At 42.1% G+C, this 26287-nt stretch overlaps 1 protein-coding gene across 5 annotated transcripts; it reads right to left on the reverse strand.

Annotated features, from left to right (window-relative positions):
- Positions 1-1116: 1116 nt before the first annotated feature.
- On the reverse strand, positions 1117-23469 carry LOC123511879 (putative nuclease HARBI1). 5 transcript variants are annotated; one of them, XM_045267938.1, is made up of 10 exons: positions 23353-23469; positions 14987-15194; positions 13890-14032; positions 12974-13112; positions 12374-12519; positions 10427-11104; positions 7766-9880; positions 7442-7663; positions 2640-7300; positions 1117-2275 (listed from the first exon to the last, which is right to left on the reverse strand). In XM_045267938.1, the coding sequence occupies exons 2-6, from the start codon at positions 14999-15001 to the stop codon at positions 10438-10440; spliced, it is 1110 nt and encodes a 369-aa protein (XP_045123873.1). In that variant the 5' UTR covers positions 15002-15194; positions 23353-23469; the 3' UTR covers positions 1117-2275; positions 2640-7300; positions 7442-7663; positions 7766-9880; positions 10427-10437. The 5 variants fall into 5 exon arrangements, with proteins under 5 accessions (XP_045123873.1, XP_045123872.1, XP_045123875.1 ...); XM_045267937.1 differs by having other exon boundaries at positions 7442-9880; XM_045267940.1 differs by lacking the exons at positions 7766-9880; positions 23353-23469 and adding an exon at positions 23213-23335 and having other exon boundaries at positions 13923-14032.
- Between the last annotated feature and the right edge of the window lie 2818 nt (positions 23470-26287).

Here is a 26287-nt window from a genome sequence, read left to right on the forward strand (position 1 = left end):
TACCACCACTTTGTACATCAAAGTTTTGCGTCAAGGCCATTTCTCATAAACCCGGTACAAGATTTAGATGTAGGTATTTACATCCCTTGCCTGTGATGCTATATCTACATTGGTTTTTCATATACCACTTGCAAGGACAAATTTTGTTTTGATACTTTATTGCATACCGAGTGGTTTGCCTGGTATTGGTGTTAGAGGGATCTTTAGTCTGAGTCTGTGACACTTGCTCTGGAGCTTCATAGTCATTATTTTGTTGTCTGAGTCCTGTGGGGATATCTGTTTCCTTGCCTAGTATGTTAATATCTCCATTTTGGTGGTCTGGATTCCTGGTTTGTTGCATTTGTTGCAGTTTACTGAAATTAAGATGTGGTATACAGGATTGCATCTGACTAACATGTCTGTTGAGATTAGTGTTTGGAATTTGACCAATATCTGGTAGATCACTAGAGTGGGAAATCCTATAAGTGAGATTTAAATACTTCCTCTCTTTCTTTATATCATCTTTGAGCTCCTCTTGTATGTCATAATGATAAGCAAAATTTTGCATAACACATGAATGACACATTTTTGGCTAGTTTTCTTCAAGGTAACTATGCAATGTAAAGGTAGCTGTGTACAAATGTAGTGTGTCCACATCTGGCACTAATTATATTTAATCCCAGACATACAGTGCTCCTAGTAGACCACACACGGATATATTTCTGTGGGTGTTGCATGATCTCCATGATGTGTCTGGTTGGAGGAGGGTTGGACATTACTTACGGGGATGTCCGATGATTATTACTGTTTACCTAAATAAATCGTTCTATGGCATTAATAAAATCATGAAATGTAGCCCTTGGTAGTATTGTTAATTCCTGAAGATATTTTAAGACCTCTCTTCAATAATAAAATTTAAGTGTAATATGATGTTTTTGAAAATACTGTTATTTCAATTTAGCATTCAGAGGAAATAATTTAACTTGGTTATTTTTCATTTATACCAAATGAATGAATAAACTTTGCTAAATATTTCCCATTTCCTAGATTCTTTGTTTAAAGCATTTTAACAGATATACAAGTCTTTAATGAGCACTTTTAAAGAAACTACTGATTTGAGTGGGAAAAAATAGAAAATTTACGATAAACTTTATTTTTATTTTGCCAAATTTTAAAGATAAATGCAGCAAATATGCTTAAAACTAAAAAAAGATTCACTAAGATATCATTAAAACTAAGTCTTTTTGACATGTGATTCATGCATTCACCTTTGGCTATCCCAACACCACAATATAGCCCATCACAGTTGTTGATTTTCAATACTGCATCATAAGCCAAGCTGTCACCATCTAAGATAAATGTGGTGTTTCAATTTCTTTTCGAGGCTTCTGCAAAATAACTGCCTCAGCAACCTCCATTCCATGAGAGCTACCAGAATAGTTTCATCTGGTATAATACTGAACAAAGTTGTCTTCAGAGTTTCAACCAAAGATTTAGAAATTTTATTTCCATGTCCTGCCCTGTGCTTTGCTTTACATTTTCAATTCCTTTAATGCTTGTCTCCCCACTGAACTAGGACATGTAGCTTTAAAGATATCAAGTCACGGCTTTGATAAAGAAAATGGTACATTATTCTCAGGAAGAAAACTCGAGATTCTACTTTCAGTTAACATCTTATGGGCTATAGGTTGTTGATTTGAAACAAAACAATTGCTGACACTCCCTTGAGACTTAGCACTTTTGATTTTTGCTGTTTGCTTAGCATTTTTTTCCATGTCTCTCAATACCTGATGTTAAACAAGTTACTCATGCAGAACAAACTGAGCAACAAACTGAGTAAGTGGATTTTGAATCTCCATGAGATGCCTTTAGCCAACATTTGAACCAAAGAAGTTGGAATTATTCATTATTAAACTTTTGTTTGTAAGTAAGCTTGATTTTGTTTATTTGAGGGTGGTTGGATGCCTGAATTATCTGTGTCATAATTGACATCTTCATCTCTTCCTTGTGCTGTAGTCATGGTACTATATCGATGACACATTGCAAAATTAAGGAATGTTATACAGTAAAACCTCGCTTGATGAACCGTCTCTAAGGACGAACAATTCGGGAGACCAAAAAATTTGTCAACATATCGACCCAGGGAACGAATGATATTTTGGGGGACGAACGCAGTTAAACGGCTCGCCGTCGGCAAGCCATTTGTGTGATAGCCAACCCATCTAATTCTCATGAAAATTTTATTGTAAATGTACATCCGTGTTGGTATCTTTCACTCCAAAGATGATGGTGATACCTGTTGAAGAAGGAGAGAAAAAAAATTAGAAACTATGAAATTTAGAATTCCTAGCTTATCCACTAAAAGTCAATTATAACTTCTCTGAATTTCTTTAAGTAGAAGAGCTACTTAATTTTTTGGTCTGAAAGATTTTTTTGTTTGAAAGAATAGTTTATTTTTGTTTTAAATCGTAAACATGCAGATTCTTTTTTTCAACTAAAAGTGGAAAAAACTGGAATATTTAAAATTCAAAGGTAAATAAACTCGAAATTTTGGCTAAACCAAATTACAGAATACTTAATGCTGATAATTATAAGAAAAGAATGAAGTCAATTGGTTAAAAAATAGCGAAATTACAACGATGTAAAGTTGAAAAACTTACTTTCGAGGAAAACGTGATGAAAGATTCCGCGCTGTGGCACTCCATCCTCGCGTCAGAAACTCCCCTATGTGTAGAAGAGTTCTCGTTGCAGCCACTTGTTTCTCATCTTCTTAGCTAAGGGCCTGTTCATCATTTTGTCCTTTTCTCTGAGAGCCTTGGCAAGGATGGAAGAATAGGGTAGACCCAAGCTTACATGTAAATTACTTGCGACGTAACCATTATTATATTCCATCGTCGCTACCACTGTCACAAAGTCGAGTTTCCTCTTGACTGCACTGATGTGCTTAGGGCAATGCATCCAGATACGACTGTGAAGGGACTCGTTAGGATTTTGGGTAAGTCCCTGAAGGCATCTCTTCATTATTTCATCCGTAGTGAGACGAGTATAAACCTCCTTCACTAGTTCCAGCTGCTCAGGTAGGAAGGAGAAAAAAACTTCATCTCAGAATGACTAGGTGGCGTTTCTCCCTTTGCTAATGCAGCTTGGTAGAAACACCACGAATCTTTGCCTTTAGGGCAGAGTTCATGGTTGTGTTTGTCATCTGAGGAGCTGCAGTGATAAAAGGAGAACATGATTTGATCCCTCATGGCCTTCTCAGTGGTGTTCACCTTTCTCTTGATCGACTGCTTGAAATAGTATTGCAGCCAATCAATTGCTTTGTCAGCAAGCTTGTTCTTTCCTACCAAGACTGACCTCTTCCTGCTTCCATCTTTGTCAACTTCTATGTAAGTGTCTTACGTAAATTTCTAAGCCCTGTGCCAAGTCCTTTTGCAACATGATTAGTACAGTCCCATTTTTCTATTACTTGTTCTTTCCCATAGGGGCCTTCACCATTGTTACTTTCCTTTACTGCTTTGAAAGCACTGCTGTCAACCATTGTTACTTTCCTTTACTGCTTTGAAAGCACTGCTGTCACCATCACTGACAAAGTGTACGTAACGCATATTGTGTTGTAGGGACCTACCCCACATTTGTAGAGCAGCAGCAGACTCCATGCTGCCTGACGTGCCCTCATAGTTTACATTACACTATTCCACGTGATTCACTTGCCACTCATTGTATTCCTCCTGGGTGATCATCTTCTTAGTGAGAGCAGTTTCATGTTGCTTACATACAAAACTATAAGACTCGTGTGCATATCAATAACAGCAGCAGCACCAACTAGTGATGTGTGGCCACATGCTGTCAAAACTGACATCAGCGTCCAGCATGCCACTCTCATCTGGCATCCTATTCAGTTTTTCAGCATAAAAGTCGAACATTCACACGAAAAAGATCAGTGGCATGCTTGATAGCCTTATTTGTTACATGTTTGTAATAGTGTAAGTACTTGCTATATGTGAAATGTAAGCTGAACATTCCATAGAGTTTCCACACCACTATATCCAACTCTAACATCATAACAAAGTACACCATCATTGGTGTTACTGGATAATAACGCTTACCCTCTAACTTTTCAATGTCAGGGGTAGTGTTCTGCAACTTTGTGGCACTTTGAACAAATAACTTTCAGGAAAGTACAAATTTGCATTCTAATTTAGGTTCAAAGCACCACTGGCACACCACACTATCACACAGTTTCGCAAGATTTTTCTTGGTAATTATAATGTTCACCAATACCTCCTTGGGTGTTTCTATGCTACAGGATAATTTCTTTCTCTTCTCTGCACTTGAAACAGGGGGCTGGCGGGAAGGGGAGGCAGCACATGCCGCGAGCTGTGAGGGTGGCGTGAGATCATTGGTGTTGCCACTCTCTGATGCCTTGTCTTTTTTCCCTTTTACGGGAAGCTCTTGCCTTCAGCATGGCCTCTCTTCTTCTTATGTAAGACAAAAAGTCTTGGCATGATGAACAAACCAAGAAATGCTCAAAATCCAAGGAAAGGAAGCGTGTGATGGAACAAGGCGTTGTATATCTTCGTCCTCTCGAGTCTCGTCAGTCACTGTCTTTGTCTCTGTGCTAGGCTGTGTCACAAGCTCCCTCATAGTGAGACTATAAGATGCCATATCTCACCAGATAAAAAAATAAAAAATATAGAAAAATATAGAAAAATGATGACATTTATACACCCTTCCTTTCCTTCGCAGTGGACCTTTAAACATGTGCGGGGCTGACAGCAGGGTCTTTAAATACTGCGTAGAGCCCTTTAAATTAATGAGAAGACAAAACTTTTTCTACCTGGATGTTGCCAAAGTGTTGGTTGATTTTTTGATGCAGGAATTTCAAAAACACTTTGTGATGAAAATGCATGTATTTTAGCGTAAACTACCCCTTAACTAACAATAATTAACTAGTATTCTTGTCTCTTTCCTCAACAGACTTGTGATGGGGCAATTCATCAGCACTGCAGATTCACCAGTCTCTGAGTTTCTCTGCACCAGTTAGATCAGCAACCTAGTTCACCCCTGGAGAGGATTAAAGTGTCCAACAGAAGTCCAGAACCGTGTTGGCCGATGATATGGCTTCCAGGGTGTGCTTCCATAAGTAGTCCTGGAACCATCACCAGCAGGACTCATATTGTCACACAAAGGAGGGGCGATGGGCTCTCAGCATTTTGGCTACTGTACCTGGAGAGAAGCGTTGGCCAAAAGCTCACCACAGAAACTCCAAGTGTGTAGTTGGAACAGTGTAGCTAGGTTGCTTGCTAGGCAAGTTAAGCCTAGGAGGAGTGGGGGAGGGGGCACCTCCTCACTAGCTTCCCAAACCATGGTTGGGCTTGCCAGTAAGGCATTATCAGGAGGACCTGACCCTTGAAGGACCTGAGGGCCCTTATCACCTTCAGGATGACACTAGAGTCACGGTAGGTAGAAAAATGTCCATGGATGACACTAGAGTCACGGTAGGTAGAAAAATGTCCATGTACTCCCATCAGTTCCAGTCGTCTGTGAAGGTATCTGGTCCCCCTGTGAGCATCCTCTGACAGTACTTGAGGTAGAGGGGCAGCCGAGTTGTGTCCAGGGAGGCAAATGGGTTGATTGCTGCGGTACCGTAACAGAGTGTGCGAGTGGGACACCCGTGGGGACAGCTGTCACTCCCCAGAACCTGGAGAGTATGTCTGTCCAGTTGTTTTCTGAGAGGGAAAGGGACCTGTGTGCTGCCTAATCGAAGACATCTTCTAACATGGCCAGAAGTGGGTCTGAACGTGCTGTCCCCTGCTTCTGCAAGTAGTGTATGGCTGCCAAATTGTCCATGTCAAAGTGGATGCTTAATCCATAGATCTTGAGCCACTCTGACTACCGACAGCTCCCAAAGTTTGATGTGGAATGGCCTCTCCTCCTCTGACCAAACCCCATAAGCTTGATGACTCCAGCTGGACTGGAAGCCCCACCCTATTTCCAAGGCATCTGTTGCCACTGTTATAAGGGAAAGGGGTTGAGACCACAGTAATGACTGGTGGAGGGCCCCTGACTGGAGCCAGGGTTGCAGCAGGCAGTGAAGAACCAGGGCACAGGGCTTCTAGTAGGCCAGTGGAAGTGTTGGAGCCAGAAAGTTGAGGAAACCTAGCAGGCTGTCCCAATGACATCGAGAGAAAGTACAGGAAGAGTAAGCCCTTTTGATGCAGTGGAGCATCCTAAAGGCATTGTCTGGAGCCAGTGCCAGGCAGGCCCTGACCATGTCCCACTCAGTCCTGAGCCAACAAATCTTTTGTGTGGGAGTGAGAGCAGACTTGCCCAAGTTTACCCTGAACCCCATTTCTGCTAATACCTTTAACATCACCCACATGCTCTGTGATACACACTTCCTGGTGGATAAACGTATCAACTAGTCATATAGGTACATGAGACTGGAGACACCTGCCTTCGCTAGGCGTCCCCAACCACACTTTCTAGCTTTGTGAAGACCCTTGGGGCAAGCGAGAGATCAAATTGGAGTCTAGTAAATTGGTATGTCTCTTTCCCCACATGGAATGCCAAAAATGAGGGAAACTGGTGGTGGATAGGGACATGCCAATATGCATCATGGAGGTCCAGGGATGCTAACTAATCTCTCTCCAGGGGTGGTGACCAAAACTGGATCGCTAACACCATCTTGAATCTTAATAGGAGCTTCAAGAACTTGTTTGGTGTGCTAAGGTCCAAAACCAGCCTTGATTAACCTGGGTCTTCCTTTGGTATGGTAAAGAGATGAACAGGAGGACCTGCCCTGCCACTCTTTCCACCACTCCCCTTTCAACAAACTCTTTGAAGTGGGACCACTGACAGCAACACCCTGGAGGAAGCAGGCGGATGACAAAGCGGTTGTAGGAAAAGAAAACAAGGAATCAGACTGGCTACAGGAGGAGGAGCTAAACTACTTGACAGACTGGTGCCAGAAAACCACCCAGACAAAAGGGGGACAGAGGCTCACCAGAGGAGAAAATCTGAGGCCATGGCCAATGACCCTGGCAGCCTATCTGTACGCTGGCAACGCGATATGCCAGCCCAGTAGACACCCCTGCCTGAGGACCCTTAGAAGCCCTTGGGCTTCGAAGTGGCAGGGCATGATGCCGCCGGGGCTGGGTAGGAGCCCGCTGAGGCTCCAAGGCTGCGAGGTGCTGTGTGTCTGCTGGTACCAAAAGGGCTGGGACAATGTACTAGCTGGTGCTGGTCATTCCTCCTTGTGGATGGTGGGCAGTAGGTCCGCTGTCGCAGCGGGAATGAGGATGGGGCTGGGACTTTATATCTGGAAGATGGGAAGAAGATTAGTAATCTGGAAGATGGGAAGAAGATTAGTATAACAAGGCCAGGAGGGAGAGGGAGAGAATCCATATTGCTATCTGCCCACCCCAGAACACCCTGACTGACAGCAGAAGGGCTGATGTACCTTGATAGGGAAGGAGGTTGGATATTGATGATAGCCAGGATAGATGATAAGACTTGATCAGTCAGTTCCTGGTTGAACAGACTGCAGGACAGGGGCGCTGCCTTCACTGTGCCTCACGGGGCTAACTCCGGTGTGGACTGCACAGTGGACTGTCAGGACGACAACTGAGCCTTTGGTAAAGCCCTTACAGCTGGGGGCAGGGCTGCTGACATCAAAGTGTCCCTGTAATAACAGAAAAAATCAGAAGGGGCTGGCTGGGAGGACGCTAAACCTAAGGCACAGTATGCAGAAGCATGACACACCCTGTGCCCTGCACCTGCTCACCTAGCAGACCCACCTGCTGCCTAGCAGGGGGTTTTAAACTCCATGAAGAGACAATCATTTATCTCAGTTCTCCCAGAGAAAATTCTTGAAGCCCTTGGCAAGCATCCTCAATCAGGTCCTCATCATGGTGACTGCTGATACATTAGAGATGGAGGCGAGGGGTATGGCTGGGAAGTGAGATAGGGCCGAATCGAGAGAACTTAATAGGGATTGGAGAGGGGCCGCTACTGGGCATCTAGTGACCCCTGAACTCATTTGCCTGTCACTGTTGCTTTACAGTGAGGAGAGGGGGCACAAAAGGATGGGGATGAGCTGGTGGATGAAGATAAAGCAGAGGAAGACGTGTGCCTCAGCCGCTGGGTCACGTCTGCAGGCCCAGGGAGATCAAAGGTGTAGGGCTGTTGAGAGGGGCTTCCTCCAGGAGGATCACCCTTCAAACCATCCAACGAACAGTGTCTCCCAAGAGGCCTGGGGTGCTCACCCTCAGACAACTCAGGGATGCCGGAAGGCAAATCCTGGGAGCGGGTGAGGCCTAGCTCAGCACCGCCCGCCTACAGCAGAGCTTATCTGCCCAGACTTCAGTTTCCTTGCCTTCTGCCAACCCCTGTGCAGGAAGCTTGGGATGCAGTCCTGGTGGGGCCATCTGGACCTCAGCCACTCACAAACGACAGACAGGACAAACAAGGGGATTGAAGCTGGCTTAGGAGATGCTACGGTTGTGGGCAAGCAAAGGCTGTAACTATTAGGTTAAATCCTGATGGAACAGCCAGGTCTTGCACACACATGCTTTGTCTGAAACAGAGAAAAAGGGGTCACAATGTACAACCTCCTTTCTCTGCTCCCCTATCCTGGCAAGCCACAAAGTTGGGAGAGAATGATAGAGAGGAGGGTGGGGATGGCTGATACCTGAGATGACCCCCCTGCACCCACCTCAGTTGCCTAAAGGCAGCACAGAGAACATGTCCGCCTCCCTGCCCTACCATGAAGAACCCTGAGGGACACAAAGCACATCCAAACAGACCACCACCACGGTCGCCTGCTGGTCACCCAGCCAGTCTTCCCCATTACGGAGTGAGCTCAGAGCTCATAGACAGATCTTCGGGTAGGACTGAGACCACAACACACTCCACACACCGGGACAGTGAGGCCACAACCCCTCGAGTTACATCCCGTACCTATTTACACATGAAGAGGGTGCAGGGAAGGGGAAAAACAGAGCTGAGAGAGGTAGGACAGAAATAGAGGGGGAAGGGAAAAGCCAAAGCCTCTACCCCCTGTACTTGTCCCTATCCTGCCTTGCTCGACCCACATACACTTACCTTATTATACAAAGGAAGTCCAAGCATGAAAGAGACACTTACAAAATGCCCAGCTTGTCCAGGGATGCTGGGCAAGGTGGAAAAGAAGGAGGAAGGAACAAGGGAGGAGAGTGGGAAGAGCCAGGAGATCCAGCTAATGCCACCCATATCTGGCTGGTCCTGACCTATGCCAGACACACGTGGCTTCCCAAAGAAGATGGGGAGATCCCAAATCCCCCCTTACCTGAGGCAACAGCCCACTACAAGGGAGAAAGGGTAAGGCAACGAGAAGACTGTGAGAAGGAGAGAGAGGGGGAACAAGCATGGAGGCTCCACCACCCTCTCCCCAGGCCCCCCATCAGAACCACATGGCTCCACCAACACCATAACTATGCCCACACTGGAGAACAAGGTGAAACAAAAGGTGGAGAGAGGGGGGGAATGGGGGGAGAGGGAAAGCCAGGTGTACCGATTAACCTTTCCCCTCCCCCCGCCCACTGCATGCATCATCCCACACAAGTCCGTAGCAAGTCTCACAGGCCATGAGGGGTGAAGGGGAAAACTGCTGGGTAAGAAAGTGGGCAAACGAGACATAGAAACAACAAGTAACTTGACTAATTGGTTCCATGGCAAAGAGTGATCCGACCCAGCTGGGTCAGCAAGATGGTCAAGAGATGAGAGGGAATGGTATGTGGTCATGCATGCATGAATCTGCATATCGCTGGAGTTTTTAGTTTCTGTAAGTTTTCCCAAGCCATGTTCTTCCCTTGTGGGGGTACTTACAGCCCAGCCCAGAATGTCCCTCAGGGAAGATATTCTGCAACAACAACATGTGCAACAGATTTCATATAGCTGACAAAAGATCTCTTAGTTATCAACTATATGTAATTAATAAATTTAATGAACTTAATTATCTTACTTAATGCAAAACTTAGCTATTTTGACCTAACATCTGATAAAACTATTTAATCCTACTTGTAAAATTTGTGAAAACTTGAGATGGATAATGTATATATTAAAAACTATGATTTCATTTAATGTTGGCAAATACCAAAAAACAGTGCAAAAAATTAAAAATATATAAAAGATTATTTAAACAAATTGGTAAGGGTTACCAACAAATTATTGCACAGTAACAATATACTACTAGTAAGTGAAGAAAAGTTTCTGCAGATTACTGGTATCCATTACATCACACGACATACAGAGGAGAGGGGAGGCCACAGTCCATGGCACAAAGCTGAGGAATGCAATGACTTCATGGCAGGGGCTGATACTTTTGGCTAAAATGGTTCACTCTCAGGAGAAATTTATGGCAGAGATCCAATATTTGTCATAATACTATACATAAACTTTTACTCACCATATCTTGCCTTACTCTCTCCCACTTCTCTCCTCCTCTGGTGCGTCAGAGCTGAACCACTCGTGAATGATGTGCTGGCGGTATGACTCGCCCTCAGGGTCACATTCCCCAGAGAACCTATCCTGGGGGCCATCGTCAGGGGCGTAAAGAGCCTCAGCATCCTCCTGAGGGCCTTGACGCTGAAGTATGAAGTTATGGAGAGCAAAGCAGCTCAGTATGACGGCACACGACGTCTTGGGGTTGGAGCGGAGTTCCCTGGCCGTGCACTGGAAGCGACGGCGGATCATGCCAAATGCCCGCCTTGCCCTGCGTCGTGTGGAGGAGTGGGCACGGTTGTAGCTCCTCTCTGCAGGCGTGGATGGGCAAGGCAATGGTGTCAGGAGGTACCGTTGGCACTGGTATGCTGCATCCCCTACCAGGTGCCCATATTCACCATGTTCAAGGACCCTACGCAGCCTGGAGTTATCATATATCAGCCAGTCAGGAACACTGCCACCCCAACGTACTATGGCAGTGAGGATGCGCATGTCAGGCCCCACCACCACCTGGCAGTTGATAGAGTACCAGCCCTTACTGTTGCGACACTGCTCAGCCATGGTGCCCCCTGGGTTTGAGATCTTCATGTGAATGCAGTCAATAGCACCGATGACATTTGGAAACCGTGCCACCTTGTAGAATCTGTGGAAATAAGTATAGGACTGGTGAATAGAAAAGTCCCCTTAACAGTAAACCATTTTAGCTAAAAGTATCAGCCCCTGCCATGATGTCGCTGCATCCCTCAGCTTCATGCTTTGGGGGCATGTTGGAGAGCAGTAACCTGCAATGACTTTTCTGTATCCTGGCATATTATTATTGCACAACAGCATCTTGTGATAATTCATTGCAGCAAAGTTAGAACAAAAGTATTCCTCTGAGACTATCTGCAGACCATGAGCCCAAAAGAAGCAAAAAATTCAGTTAGAGAAATATTTAACAGTTGGTATTGTCTAGGATAAGCCCAGCAATAGTCAAGACGGTGCACGGAGTAAGAGGATCGTGATATGCCTCAACCTAAAAATTTGTCAAGGCATCCTAAGGAGCTGTTACTGTCTTAAGGGGAGCGTCCAATTTAGATCGGTGCTTCATATCTCTGCTATATATGCATGAAACACTCAGATTTTTATGTTGTGAAGTATTGGCAACATGTACATCAATGTTAGACAGTCATCCCCATTCTAGTCCCCAACCCTGCCATGCAATTACAATTTCAACTAAAATTTACCAGTGTTATTCTAGGCATTATTATTTGCTCCGTAACCTTCATTTTCTTGTGGCAAAGATATGTTACAATGTGAAAGGTTTCCACATCATGAGATTTTTTATTTTATCTTTCGTTTTTGTTTTATGAGTTTTTTTTTCAAAATGTTTATTTTTACTTTTTTTTAAAATATTAATACAAAATTAAAAAAATATTAATACAAACTGCGGGAGGATGGGAGGCAAGCAGTTAGTATGATTAGAAGAGTAATCAACATGAAAATAGTGGTAGAAGATAGCAAGAGATGCAACATTGTGGTAGTGAGAAAGAGGCTGAAGACTGTCAGTCAAAGGAGAGGAGTTGATAAGCTTTTGATTCCACTCTACCCTGCATACATATATACTCCAAATATAGGTGCATAAGAAGGCCCCTGTACTGTTAGTAGTTGGGGGGGGGATGAGAAAAACTGGTAGACACAATTAAGAGTTTTCTTATCCACTCTCCCCATGAGCAGGGCATGCCAGGGTCCTCAGCTAACACTATCTTATCTCCTGTGAAGATGTGCATGACTTTCACCCCCCCAACAAAAATAACCGACGACATCTTTAGTATTATTCCCTACCACCATAATCCTCCCATGACCATCTGTCACTCCCTAGCACATGCAGGCTCACCAAACTCCATCTGTGTGTCTCCCTTCACCCACCCACCTCTCATGTATCTCTGAAGCCTGAGTGGTTGAGGGGAACACCACAAACTGGCTGTAGCGCTGAGCCAATGCCTCTGAGACACGGTGAATGGTGCGGCACACAGTGGGCTGACTCACCTCCAGGCCATGCTGCTCCCCTACTTCCTTCTGGTGATGCAGGAGTACTGTGTCAAGACTTGATCAATACAATAAATGAATCTTGTACATCCATAGGAGGAAAATAAATGATGTATTATTTCATATGTTCATATAAGGAAAAGGAAAACTTATGTTAATAAAGATTTGATGAATGCAAGTGTGTTTATATATCCAAAGGAGGATAATATGTTAACAAATCAGGAAATCATTTGATAATAAATAACAAACTTACACATCAAACACTCACTCCTCTTACACTTCCTCACACAAACACTAGTTAGTTTTAGTCACTGTAGGACACAAATACTACTTTTGTGACTGGCAATATATAGGCCAAGTGGTGCATGAAAGTGATGGTTGGTGACAGTGGTGTTATGTGATTGTCATCAGGCAAAATGATTATCTGATGCAGCACCACATGCTTCTGTTGCTGTGGTATTCAATCAACCAGTGAAGCACTAACCTGGTATGAACCTGTGCAGTAAAAATGCAGAGCAAGCAGCAGCTGGTAGGAGGCAGGGAGGGGGCGGCCACGATTATCCAGGCGGTCAAGGTCACCCTCGATGATTGAGAGCAGCTCATGGAAAGATTCCTTGGAGAGTCTGTTGGTTAGTGTTGCATTAGTCTTTCCTTCATTCCACTGCAGGGATTTTCATTCTTTTTCTTGTTACAAAACTCCTGAATTGTAAGACCATCTACCCAAAACCCCTATAATCTGATATCAAACATTGTTAATTTAGTGACTGACACTAACTCTATATGCAATGGCACTGCAAAGGATATTATTAGATCAGCCATCTAAGTACCCCTATAAATCTTGTGAACCCCTGGAGTTTGCAAAACCCAAGCTGGAAACCCTTGTTCTACTGTGATGAGACCATTTTAACTAAAAGTATCAGCCACTGCCTTGATGTCACTGCATCCCTCAGCTTCACACTGTTGACTAATAGCTTCCCCTCAGTGTGCTTTCCTTCTATACAACACTTTTCCTTCAAGCAATGAGCTCTAAACATACAAATTTACAAAAAAAAATGTGACATTCTTTTTCTGCATACTAAGCATACATTATTGAATTAATACACACAAGAAAATTAACAGCAAAAAATTAGACAAAATGGTTAAAGCATTAGACTAAAATTGGAAAGAAGGAAAGGCAAACAAAATTTTGAAAGACCTATATTGCAATACAAGAGAAAAGATCTATAGATATTGGAAAGAAGGAAAGGCAAACAAAATCAAAACTTTGAAAAGACCTACAAAAATATTGCAATAACAATATGAAAAAATTACAGTAAAAAAAATATAAATGAAAAGGCAAACAAAATCCAGAGAAATTTACTGAAAGGAGGACTGACAGAGAGAAGCACCAGCCACTCCACCTGTACATCTCCTGGAAGTGGTGTTCGGTGTACTTAGTGAGGGGGTTGGTGGGGTCTGCCAGCTTGGCATTGAGGAGCAGCAGCTGTCTGTATCGCCGCAGCCGCACCTCCCGACGCAGGCTGGCAGTGGTTGGATGATGTGACTGATGGTGGCAATGGGGGAGAAATAAAGATGTGATAAAGTCTCAGTATGGTAATGGGAGGATCAGAAGAGAAGCGACACTGCCTGGTGATGATAACTGGAGTTTTAAAAAAGGAGCAAGAAAAACAAAAAAAGGAAAGTGAAGATGCAACACTGACTGGAGATTGAAATGGGGAGGCTTTGGAGAGGAGGAACAAGAAAAGTGACAATTCTGATGATAAAAGGAAGAAGTGGATGATTAATAAATGCAAGAAAACTATACTTCTCTAAATTTCCCTTTCTTTACTAATTTTGTTAGTCTCAATTTTTTGATGACTAATATAGATACGCATTAAGAAATATGCACATACATACTAAAAAAAGTTATCCACCTTCTTAACTTTCACTACAAAATGCTGCAATTCACTACATTAAAAGCATTGTATGGGATTTTTATAATTGCCTACAAGTAAGAGATTAAATATGAATAGTTTGCAATTTGTAGATAATATAATGTTTGAAGTTGGTTGAAGAGTAATAACACATCTCAGAATGGTTAGTGATTATGAAAAGATGTACCAAATAGCAATGAAAGTGTTACGAATTCAAGAACAAAGAGAAAGACCATGACATTTGATGAATTTGTGACCACCTTTCATTCTTATCCATACACTTACTTAATTTTCTCTTTTTCTACTGATTCTGTATCTTAAAAACTTAAACACGTCATTCCAGTCACTTTATAACCAAAAAATTCTTATATTCAACACACTTTACATTTTTCCTATTAAGATTACCAATTATTATACTTCAGTGTCTTCATCAGGTTCCCTCTTACTTTACTCATTAAAATCAATACATTATAATAAAGAATAAAAACTGACACACATTGGGCCCTATTATATTCTTTATGATACTTAAATATATCACATTCCCTCTTTCTGCCTATCAAATCCAACCAATAGCACAGACTCACCCTGTACATCATCATCCTCTTCTCAGCAATTCAAGACATGAAGGTGCTTCCTTTACTCAGTATCTGGTGTCCCTTTGTGTGTGTGTGTGTGTAAGAATTGTGGGTGTGAGTGTACATGACTCTGTGTGTTTCTTTCTGCATGTGTGAGGAGAGGTGGTGGTTACAGTCAGCGAGGATGTTCATGTTCACTGGGCTGCCACATATCAACCTGGAATTAAATGAGAGAGAGAGAGAGAGAGAGAGAGAGAGAGAGAGAGAGAGAGAGAGAGAGAGAGAGAGAGAGAGAGAGAGAGAGAGAGAGAGTGTGTCAGTCATTTTCATTCTCTTAAGTAATACAATGGTACCTTGAGATACGAGTTTAATTAATTCACTGACAGAGCTTATATCTCAAAACACTATTTCCCATTGAAATGCCATTAATCCTTTCTAGCCTCTCCAAAATTAGCACTTCTATTTTCGCTTTAATGTGTTTTCAGATAAGAAAAAGGTATTTATAAATAATTATTACACAAACATAATAAAACATAAAAAGATAATATAAACAGATAAACTACTCTTACAAAGCATATTTATCTCAGAGGGTGCATTCCACAGGACATTACCCTATCACATTCCCAACCCTCACTTGGGACTGTCGATCAACTGGAGTGTACAAATATAGCCATCCACAGAAGACTTGCTGTTCTAATAGTCACAGAAGAGCTCATTGACAATCCTGTGAACATTATTTATTGAACAAATGAGAGAGAGAGAGAGAGAGAGAGAGAGAGAGAGAGAGAGAGAGAGAGAGAGAGAGAGAGAGAGAGAGGCTGCACCACCATAGTGGCACAGAAGTTTGTTTACATTTCCCCCCTTCTGTGATAAGTGTTGGTGGAGGAGGCAGGCGGAGACAGGAGAAATTTGTTTTGCCTTTTCAGTTACATTCATATGCATACTTTTATCAATGCATGAAATAAATCAAATAACAGCAAAAGTTCATTTAGTGTTCTTATCTTGGAGACACGTTTTCGACTTATGGTCATACATGGCGCAGGAGGAAGGAGGGAGGAAAGGATGCAGGCACCATTCACATGTAAACATTAAGCAAATTAATATTTCACTTTCTTTACACAATAAAAAAGGCCAGTAAATATTGTGATAATGATAAAAGAACAATTGCTGTGTATGAGATCCACGGGAAACACATAGATACTAATTCAGCTGAGACTGGGCCGATGCGCCGAGCTGCTGACTATAGTGGCAACATCCCCAATTATGACTCTTATCTTAAAATTTTACTTGTATCTCAAAATAAAGAAATGACCAGATTGTAGCTCTTATCTCAGGCAGCTCGTATCTCAAGGTACCACTGTATGTGGCAAGTTTTATTTTCATTTTGACTCCCCCCTTCCAGTAACTAAATCATCCCCAAAATGCTCACATATTACTTGCTCTAGAAGAAGTAAACACAAGGTGGTTAATAGAGAAGACTGACAAATAAACATGCTTAGGTCTTGAGCGCACACAGGGAGGAATGAGGCAGAGTGACCAGTGCTGTCCTTCCCATCTCCCACCAAAGTAACCAAGTCCGCAGCACCCACTACACAGGCATGTTTCAGATATAGTACAGGCAACCCCCGTTTAACGAAGGTTCAGACAACGAAATTTCACTACAACGAAGGTTTCGTTTTACTACCATCTGCTTGTTTAACGAACACCAAACTCGCTTTAACAAAGTTTTATCCAGGTAATTTTTTCCAAATTTGAAAACCCCACCGTATCATGCAAGCTGACAGGTTTTTGAATACACCAGGAGCTGCTGGTACTAACGCCTGCCTCAGGAGAAATCCTGAGACACCTGTAGAATAAAGATCAAGATCAAGCCTTTCGTGGACAACACAGGCGCTGCCGATACAAAGGCCTGACTCAGAAGAAATTCTGCGTCACCTGTAGCATCAAGATCAAGATCAAGATCACACGCACCACTCACTCCCCAGGTATAGTGCTAGAAAAGATTGGGTTAAGTGCAAAGATAGTTAACATAGTGCAAAGTATGTATATGGATACAAGAGCTAAGTATAAACTAGGAGATGTAGAGACAGACTGGGTGAAGAGTGAAAGAGGAGTTAGGCAGGGTTGCATATTATCACCAACCCTCTTTAGCTTATATACAGAGGAACTGGCTGCTAGATTGAGGAGAATGAATGCAGGTGTAAATGTGGGTAATGATAAGATATATGTGCTCTTGTATGCAGATGATGATGTTGTTATGAGTGAGTCGGCAGAAGAGCTTCAGAGTTTGCTTGATGTTGTAGATGGGTATGGAAGAGACTTTGGAGTGAGGTTTAGCAGTGAAAAGAGCAAGGTAATGGTTGTGAATGGGTCAGAGGATGAGAGGAACTCAGTGTGGAGACTAGGTGAGAACGAGATGCAACAGACAGATGAATACAAGTACCTGGGGATGTGGATGAGTCCGGTTGGCTGTGTGAAGACATAGAATGAGAAGATAAGCATGGTGAGTCAGTGGGTAGGTCGGCTAGGAAGTGCAGCAAGGATGAGAGCGAGTAAATATGACGTGCTGCGAGAAGTTTGGAAGAGCGTGGCTGTTCCGAGCATCATGTATGGTATGGATGTGATTGCATGGAATGAAAGTGAACTAGAAAAGTTAGAAATAGGGCAGAATAGAGTTGCAAGAATGGCACTTAATGCACCTAGATATGCAGCAGTAGAGGCCCTTAGGGAGACATGGGTTGGAGCACTTTTAGAGAAAGGTATGTAAAAGCGACCCTAAGGTATAAGGCTAGGTTAGAGCGAATGAATGATGCTAGAATAGTGAGAAAAGTGTTTCTGTGGAATGTCAGGAGTAGCAAGTGGGGGAAAAAGTGTGTCAGGATGGTGGTGAAGAGTGGTCTAATAGCTAGTTGGGCTTTTCAGCAGGTAGAAGGAAGGCACTTAGAGAAGGACTGGAGTATGATTGTTAGAAATGGAGAGGGTAGAGAATGGGGTGTAAGGAAGTGGAGGAGTGAGATAGACAGAGTAGTGAAAGGTGTGGGACTGAGTGACTGGAAGAATAGGATTGAGCAAAAGAGTACCTTGGAATGGTATAGAGAGAAAGAGGCCCCAATGTATGAAAAGTGGTATGATGGAAGCCTGGGTGGGGATCTTCTCTTCCGAGCTAGGGCACAGTGCATGGATGTGAATGCAAGGAATTATAGATGGTCTGAGTCCGCAGCAAAGTGTGCCAGATGTGTGACATGGGAGAGGATGAGACGGTGGAGCATGTGGTGCTGGAGTGTGTGAAGTATGCCAGAGACAGGTATGACATGATGCAAGTGGTGCTGAGGGAGCTTGGGCATGACAGAGTGGAGATGACAGGAAGGGAATGGATGGTGGTGCTGCTGGGACTCTGTGGGGAGACGAATGAAAGGATGATTGAAGCTGTAAAAGAGTTCCTGGAGAGAATGTGGCATGCTAGATGCAGGAACTAGTGGTGTGAAAGATGGTGATTGCCCTCTTTGTTGTTTGTGTTTCTTTTTTTTTTCTTATTTTCCCTACAGGCGCTGCCGATACAAAGGCCTGACGCAGAAGAAATTCTGCGTCACCTGTAGCATCAAGATCAAGATCAAGATCAGTCAAAACATAACAGCATCACCAGCAGCTCATCTTCCTTAGTTCAACTTACCACCAAAACGCCCCTGGAATGTGGCCTAACGTTCCTAAGAGGACCAGGGAGTGTCTTACTCTCGAAGTGAAGCTGGGTATTATTCACAGACAAGAGAGAGGCCAGAAAACTAATAACATTGCTTGCCACCATCTTGACTCCATCTACTGTCTACTATTTTCAAGTCAGCAGACTCTATTAAGAAGGCTGGTGAGACTGCATCTTCCTTGAAAGCTAAAAGAACCACCTGAACTTGTGACTCAATGGATAAAATGGAAAGTCTTGTGGAAATGTGGGACATAAATTTTGTATGCGGTACCATGATACGCACTTTGTTTACATTCCACAGGTTGCCGGTTAGTGTATTTCCCGTTTCACTCTCCCTTCCTTCATAAAGTTAAGATCATCAACATTATAAAGTTACGTACATACATACATTAGTGTACATTATAATGACTTAAATTAAACTACCTAAATGTTTAACTTCATAAGTTTTACTTTCATTAAACCTTTTACTGTACAGTAAAACCTCAGCTCACAACCATAATTTGTTCCTAAATCCTGTTTGTCACCCGATTTGTTCGTCCCCCTGAATCAATTTTTCCCATAAGAATGTATTGAAATACCATTAATCTGTTCCAGACCAAACCAAAAATCATACTTTTGTCCATAAAACTCATTCAAAATAGACCTTTAATGTATGCATGACATGAACGAAATAATTATAGAAAGCCTAAATTGTTTTACTTACCTAAATGCTATCAAAATGATCAGAAAATGAATAAAAAAGAAAAGGTTATTTACTTGAGAGACTGGACGTTGATGGCATGATGGAATGGAGGAGAGGAGGATGGGGAGGAAGACAGACAAGATCCGAGAAGACAGTCATGAGAGAGGACTTTGGATGTGCGCAGCGCCAGAGCTACACAACAGCTGTGTAGCGTCACAAGTCAGTGCCGCTATGTGGGGCCCGTTATAGTGAACATCGGCGTGGGAAACATGGAAAGATTGCCAGTCTTCGTCTCTGCCTTGGAAGACCCTTGCCTGCTGGGATTGACTTCCTCACGCGTGGGGAGCAAGTTTGGACTTCAAGAAGGGAAGTTAAAGGTACGTGGCCAGGAAGTTCCTTTGATCCTCGGAGGTGATGCTCAGTGTGAGAGGAGTGGGCAGTAGGGCGGTGTTCCTTGCCAGGCGAGCGAGGAAACAGCTGCGATGGATGTGCCACAATCTGCAGTACCTGGACATGGCCAGGATGATGTTGACAGCAACGCTGAGAGCCACCAGAGCAGTGAGGATAATGCCGAGGAAGCTACAGTAGAGCGCGCCGGTAACATCACCATGCCCAGGAGAAACAGGAGAAAATTGTGGTGGCACGGAGATTATATGTTATGTAATATTTTTCGTATGTTCCTGTTTCTATTTTCTTTTGTGCTTATGTTTTGTTTGGTTGTTGTGTGATAGCCGGATTGGCTATCACACAAACGGTTCGCCTGCCGTGAGCCGTTTAACCGTGTTCGTCCCCTGGGTCGATATATTGACAAATTTTTTGGTCGCCTCCCGAATTGTTCGTCCTTAGAGACGTTCGTCAAGCGAGGTTTTATTGTATTATGATGCACTCTCGCTTTGCTTACTCTCAATGGAAGTTCAAATCAGGTGTTAAACTTGTTATAATCGGTTCGTTTAACAAAGTTTCGCTTAACGAAGTGTATTTTAGGAACGTAACCCCTTCGTTAAACGGGGGTTGCCTGTATATACTCGTATTCATACAGCAATACATCTACCATGGGTCCATTATAAATAGTGATAGCTGGGCAGCTTACAACAACATTGAAAAGATAGGCTACACCTATCATAAAATGAACCACTCTGAAAACCTTGTAGACCTGTCAATCATTAACCCTTAAATGGGAACATGACTCCATATGGAGTCACTAGTTAGTGGTTTTGAAAAAGCGCACCATTTTTCACGCACATCTGGTTCCAAAGTCTATGGGTCTGAATTGAGTGTATGTTGGTCATCAGATCTAGAAGAGGACAGATGGACTCCTTGCTGGCAATTCTCTTTCCTTCCTAAGTAAAGGCTGTGATGCCAGGTGGACCCACAAAGTCTGTTTTTGAAATATTGACTCATGAACATATGTAGGGGGGAAAACATTGTTTATAGGCCTGTATATGTGATATACAGGGACATAGTACCTCCAACTCATGCTAAACATGTTCTCTGGGATCATTCTACATGTGTGTAATAGTTATTACTATTTTTTCTTCTGGCTTCTTTCATAGGTAAATTTGACATGTCGCATTCCTCTAGATTGTCTGATGAGAGAACACAGCAGCTGTTGGCTGAGGAAACTAGATCTCACTGGTGAAATAGCATTCACTGAAGCCTATTAGTCAGTTACAGCCGACTTGGTTATTTAAAGAAAATAACATTTTTAGGAATCCCCTTTCTTTTGTTCAGAGCACCACAACTGGGGTGGAGAGCATACAATTTATAAATAATTTTGAAATATATAATGGTTTTAGTAATAGCAAAAATCATCATGATAAACCATGTTGTGGGTATGCCGATTCTGTTTATTTGTTTATTTACCTGTTTATTAATCAAAATGAGAAACAAAAATTATTTGTTTTCATTTAGTCAGAGTACCACAACTGGGAAGGAAATTAGGAATTGTAAACTATTTCTTAGAAAGAGCAACCATTTTAGTTTGAAAATATTCTATTTTCTTACTTTTCTTTCAAAAGAATTTTTATTTACACTATATGGCAAAGTCACTATTTTTTTTCAAATAGAAAAAAAATAATCATGAAAATTAAATCTGAACATAAATTTGTATGTTTCTACTTTCATTGTTCTACAAGATGCTTTCTTTTTCAAATCTAATCAAGTGTAACTTAATAAAGATCATCCATATATATATATATATATATATATATATATATATATATATATATATATATATATATATATATATATTTTTTTTTTTTTTTTTTTCCCCAATATCTTTGCATTGGGTCCAAATGGAGTCAAAAACAATTAGTGAGTGAAATTGGGGATTTCCATTTAAGGATTAAAGTGAACATACTCAGAACATTGAAAGTCTTTGGAGATTTAAAGAGTGGATGAGGCAGCCAGGTCTATGGAACCAGTAACTATCAATATTTGGCCTGGTGCCTCTTTGTGATAGTTGACAAGGATGGCGCACTGCTACACCATTTCTTTGTTCAGGCCGCAAAATAGTTAATGTTTACTATCAGTCCTTGTTAGAGGCACATGACATGACTGCATTCTCTGATAGTGTACTCACTGTAGCTACTTCACATCTCTTTTTTTTGTTGTTGTGCACTCAGCAATTACTAATATCAATGGCTTTGAAAATCAGCAGATTGCACTAAAAAGTTCAATTAGGCTTCGATTAAATTAGCTTAGCTTAGTTTAGATTAGTTTTAGGGTCAGGTTAACTTAGATTAATTCAGTTTTGGTTCAGATGTCCAGGATTAACAAAATAAACCAAATTCTGTATTTCCTCAAAAGTCTGAGGAGACAAATGACCATATTTTGGTAAACAACGGACCTCTTGTAAATATTCACTTGTAAGACTATCCCTCCAAGGCAGCCAACACTACCAGCTGGATTCTCTCGGCAATATCTACAGTGACAAGGAACAACTGGACCACCAATAAGGTATTCGCGTCATATGCATTTCTCAGCCATTGCAGTTAGGTTTATTTTTAGGTTTGGTTTAGGTTGGTTAGGTCTGAGTTGGAATAGATTTAGATTGGTTGGGTTGGTTAGATTACATTGGTTAGGTTTAGGATAATGTTACATTACATTAAACATTAATCTTTTTCTCATAGTTTATGGTCTACTTTGAAATTATTTGCTTCTTTTCACTGTAAGGTTGTTTTCAGAAGGGAAGGGGGACGGAAATTTTAAAAAATACTAACTTGTGACGGAAACTAAGTACAGATTTGTAAATTTAGTTACACCAAGAGCAACCTAGTTAGGTTAGATTAGTTTTGGTTAATTAGATAAGTTGAAATTGAATGGAGCAGCCAGCGGTGGGTAATTCGTAAGGGAAGGATGGGGGGGGGGGGGAATAAAAAAAAAGGTACCAATTTGTGATAGAAACGAAATGCAGATTCATCCATAACAGGTCAAAATCTACCAGAAAAAAAAAAATCAGGAAATGAGCTGTTGGTATAGCTAAATTTACCTAAGACAGTATGACAATGAACTGCTTAGTCATTCCAAAACCCCTTACAACTTACAAATGTTCTTTTCACCGGCTATGTACCAATCACCACCACCACCACAACCTTCACAAGTTCACAGCTGAAGACACAGCACACAAAGTAAGCAGGCAGAGTGGAGGAAAGTAAGTGAGGGACAGCAGGGAGGAGCAAGGCAAGGGTGTCACATCCTTCTAAGTTATTGTTGGTGGTGTTACGACTGTAAAAATCTACGGATCCTTACAAGCCCTGGGTAAGTCCAATCCTTGTATGTGTCAAAAGGAGTAGACAGAAGATAAAGTAAACACTCTAGAAATCACCTCTACCCGCCACCACATAACACCACCTACCCTGAAGTGCCTGTAGAAGCCACCAAGTTTTCACCATACACCCTAGGAAAGCGGCATTTCGCTTTGAAGGGATTATCTAACTCAAGATTCAAGACTCAAGACCACACCCAGCTGCCCACTCATTCGACAGCTATACACACCTTGCTTTGTGTTGCTTGGAGCGCAATTGACAAATGTGGGTGACAACTGACAAAGCTTCTTGACACCACGCAACACCAGAGACTGTGCACCGAAATTAGGTATACCGAAATACCAGTGTTTTAGCTTCGATATTACCGGTATCACAATTATTTCTTCAAGATTCACTTTAATCTATTTTCTTCTTTCCTTTTACTATTACGTTTTATCTATACTTTCTTTTCTTTCTATATAAAGTTTTACTTATATTTTCCTTTTCACCATCATATTTTCCTTTTCATTCACCATCAATTTTTCATTTTCTCCTATTCTTTCGCTATCAACTTTTTATTTATTTACTCCTTTCCTTTCAATAACTATATAACTTGCTTTAGCTTGTGTTTTTTCTTTTTTGTGTGTGTTTTCAGTCTTGTTTTACAATTAAAATAATACTTTTTATCATTTGTTCTTTATCTTGCTGATATGTGCGGCACGCACAAGTCACCAACACGAAGGAGGTTAGAACTGCAAGGATTCTATATTGCTTGTACTGTATATTATTCTTTCCTTGGTTAAAACCAAGGAATATACAGGCTAAACCAGCAGTGCGCACTGCCTCGCCAAGCCTGTTCGAATGTGCCTCTCCTCCTCACACAATTGTTGCTGTGTCTGCTGTGGAACATGCAAGAACAAAAAAGAACAGTCCAGCACCAATTTTAAGTGAAGTAAAGGCGGCATATAAGCTGTGGTGTTGTGGAGGCCTCTGCTTGTCAATCTGCCAATCAACACTATCAACACCTTCAATAACTACGCCAGCACCAAAGGAACTGCCGCTGTAATTCCCGCTTGCCGCTCAGCTCAGCCATCATATTCACGCAAAGAAAGTTTATCTAGATGTATACATAAATAGACAAATAAGTACTGCACAACATTACGGAAACAAGAGGGGGAGAAGGAGAAAAAAAAAAAAAAGGGTTAAGGCAAGTCTCAAGTCTGAGCTGATGATGGGAATACTACTACATACAGCTCAAATCTCTTCTTCAGCAATGGCCGCCTGTTGTTACCTGCCCTGCCCTGCCCTGCCCTCTCCCTGGTGAGCCAGACCAGTTTCCCTGCACCAGCAACACGTGCCAGGCCACACAGCATTACACCTGCCAGCCCTGCCACTCACACCACCAGGTACTGTCCTCCCCTGTTCTCTGTTAGGGGGAGATTACTTAGGCATGATATTCTTAAAAAAATGGAAAATTTTCCGTGGCATGTCTATTACCTGTGATAAATTTTTTCCTTGCCCTTTCATGGATAAGTAAATTTGCAGTTTGAGCCAATACACCCTATCGTAAATTCCTTTTTCCCCAAGTCTAACAAGCTTGGGGATGTCCTGGGAAAGTGGGGTTTTTGGGTGGGGAAAGCAAAAATGATGTCCGAAAAAATCTAAGGAAAATATACCCATTTTTAGAGAAAAAAAAGGGTAAAATCACAAAATTCATGAGTACTTTTCACTGAAATTATCCTAGCTTAACATAGTATATAACCAAAAGATCTAAGGACAAAAACCTAACATAACGTAACCTAACCTACAACACTAACCTAACCCTAACATAACCCCCCTCCAACACTAACCTAACCTTACATAAACCTAACCTACCGTATCCTTGCTTTGGGGCAGCTTCCCTCCCCCCCCACACCAGTTCTCTTATAGCTTCATACAATATGCCCTACCACTACCAATACCCTCCTCACAATACCTTAACGAAAGGATGAAGGTCCTGGCTGGTCCTCTTCTTGATTGTACACTGACTTGCATCGCAGGAGCGATGATTTCCCAGTAATCAAATTTGCAACCTTCACAACTAGTGTCACTGGTGGCCATGGCTGAACTGTGCACACAGATGTTTCTGTGCACCTGTCTGTCCAGCTGTGCCCCGCCTACGAATACTGTGGCGGAAAAGTACACAATACTGGTTCCCCAAGCATGCTTTATTTCCAAGTAACGTCACAAGTAACTGTCAGCAGTAGCAGTGATAAGGACGTGCAGGCGGCAGGGGTGCTGACTGGGTTCTGCCTTCTCTCCACGCTGGCCTGTTGACCTCACCTTCGCTGGCTGCTCTCCCCCTTAACCGCGTGACATATAAACAACCTGTATAACAAGGGCCACAGATAACAGTAGATCTGGATTTGACACGAAAATCGCCGTGCTGCAGTAACGTACCCAAAGCCGGAGAACGGACCTTAAATTTCAAACCTCGAAATCTCAGCTCGTAGCCAACATGAATCTATGAAGATCACTGTGAAGCAAGCTAACTGTGTTTCATTCAATGCCTGAAAGCGATATCTAAATCCATACAACCGTGTCATTGTACCGCTCAGTTATACGAGTCAAACACGAGAATTTGTATAGTACCAGGTGGATGTTTAAATACAACTTTAAGCTTACAGCTGTATTTCAAACACAAAATGAAAATTTTGTATCACCTCGCCACAGCTTGCTGGACTTAGAGAAAACTCGCTGAACACAGCACATTTGAAGGCTTGTGCTGAAGTTATTACTAATTTCCGATAGTGTAAAATGGGGTTAGAAATGCTCGTAGAAGTGTGATGTAGACCGTGAGAATGTGTATAGTTACGTGTGGTGTATTGGCTGAAACTGCAATAATACCCATGAATAGAGTAAGGGGGCATAACTTCAAGATATACCATACCAGATCGCAGATTGAGGTCAGATGTAACGGTGTCACATAGTAATCTATGTTGTACTTGTAAGTAACTCTCTTATTATTATTATTATTATTATTATTATTATTATTATCATCATCATCATCATCATCATCATCATTATATGTGTAGGTATACATGTATGTATAAGTTGGCACCCCAAGATTCCACATGGGTGGGGTGGACATGATCACACCGCCCTACGTCACAGTGTGGTGGAACTTTTCACGACCTATTTCGAGT

This window comes from Portunus trituberculatus, chromosome 32, assembly GCF_017591435.1.
Source record: "Portunus trituberculatus isolate SZX2019 chromosome 32, ASM1759143v1, whole genome shotgun sequence".
In the NCBI taxonomy this organism is placed as follows: Eukaryota; Metazoa; Arthropoda; class Malacostraca; order Decapoda; family Portunidae; genus Portunus; species Portunus trituberculatus.

Coding starts and splice junctions, on each gene's coding strand:
- LOC123511879 (XM_045267938.1), bottom strand. Junction 13,113..13,889: donor CACTTCCAGGAGATGTACAG/GTGGAGTGGCTG, acceptor ACTAACCAACAG/ACTCTCCAAGGAATCTTTCC. Junction 11,105..12,373: donor GCTTCAGAGATACATGAGAG/GTGGGTGGGTGA, acceptor TTATTTCCACAG/ATTCTACAAGGTGGCACGGT.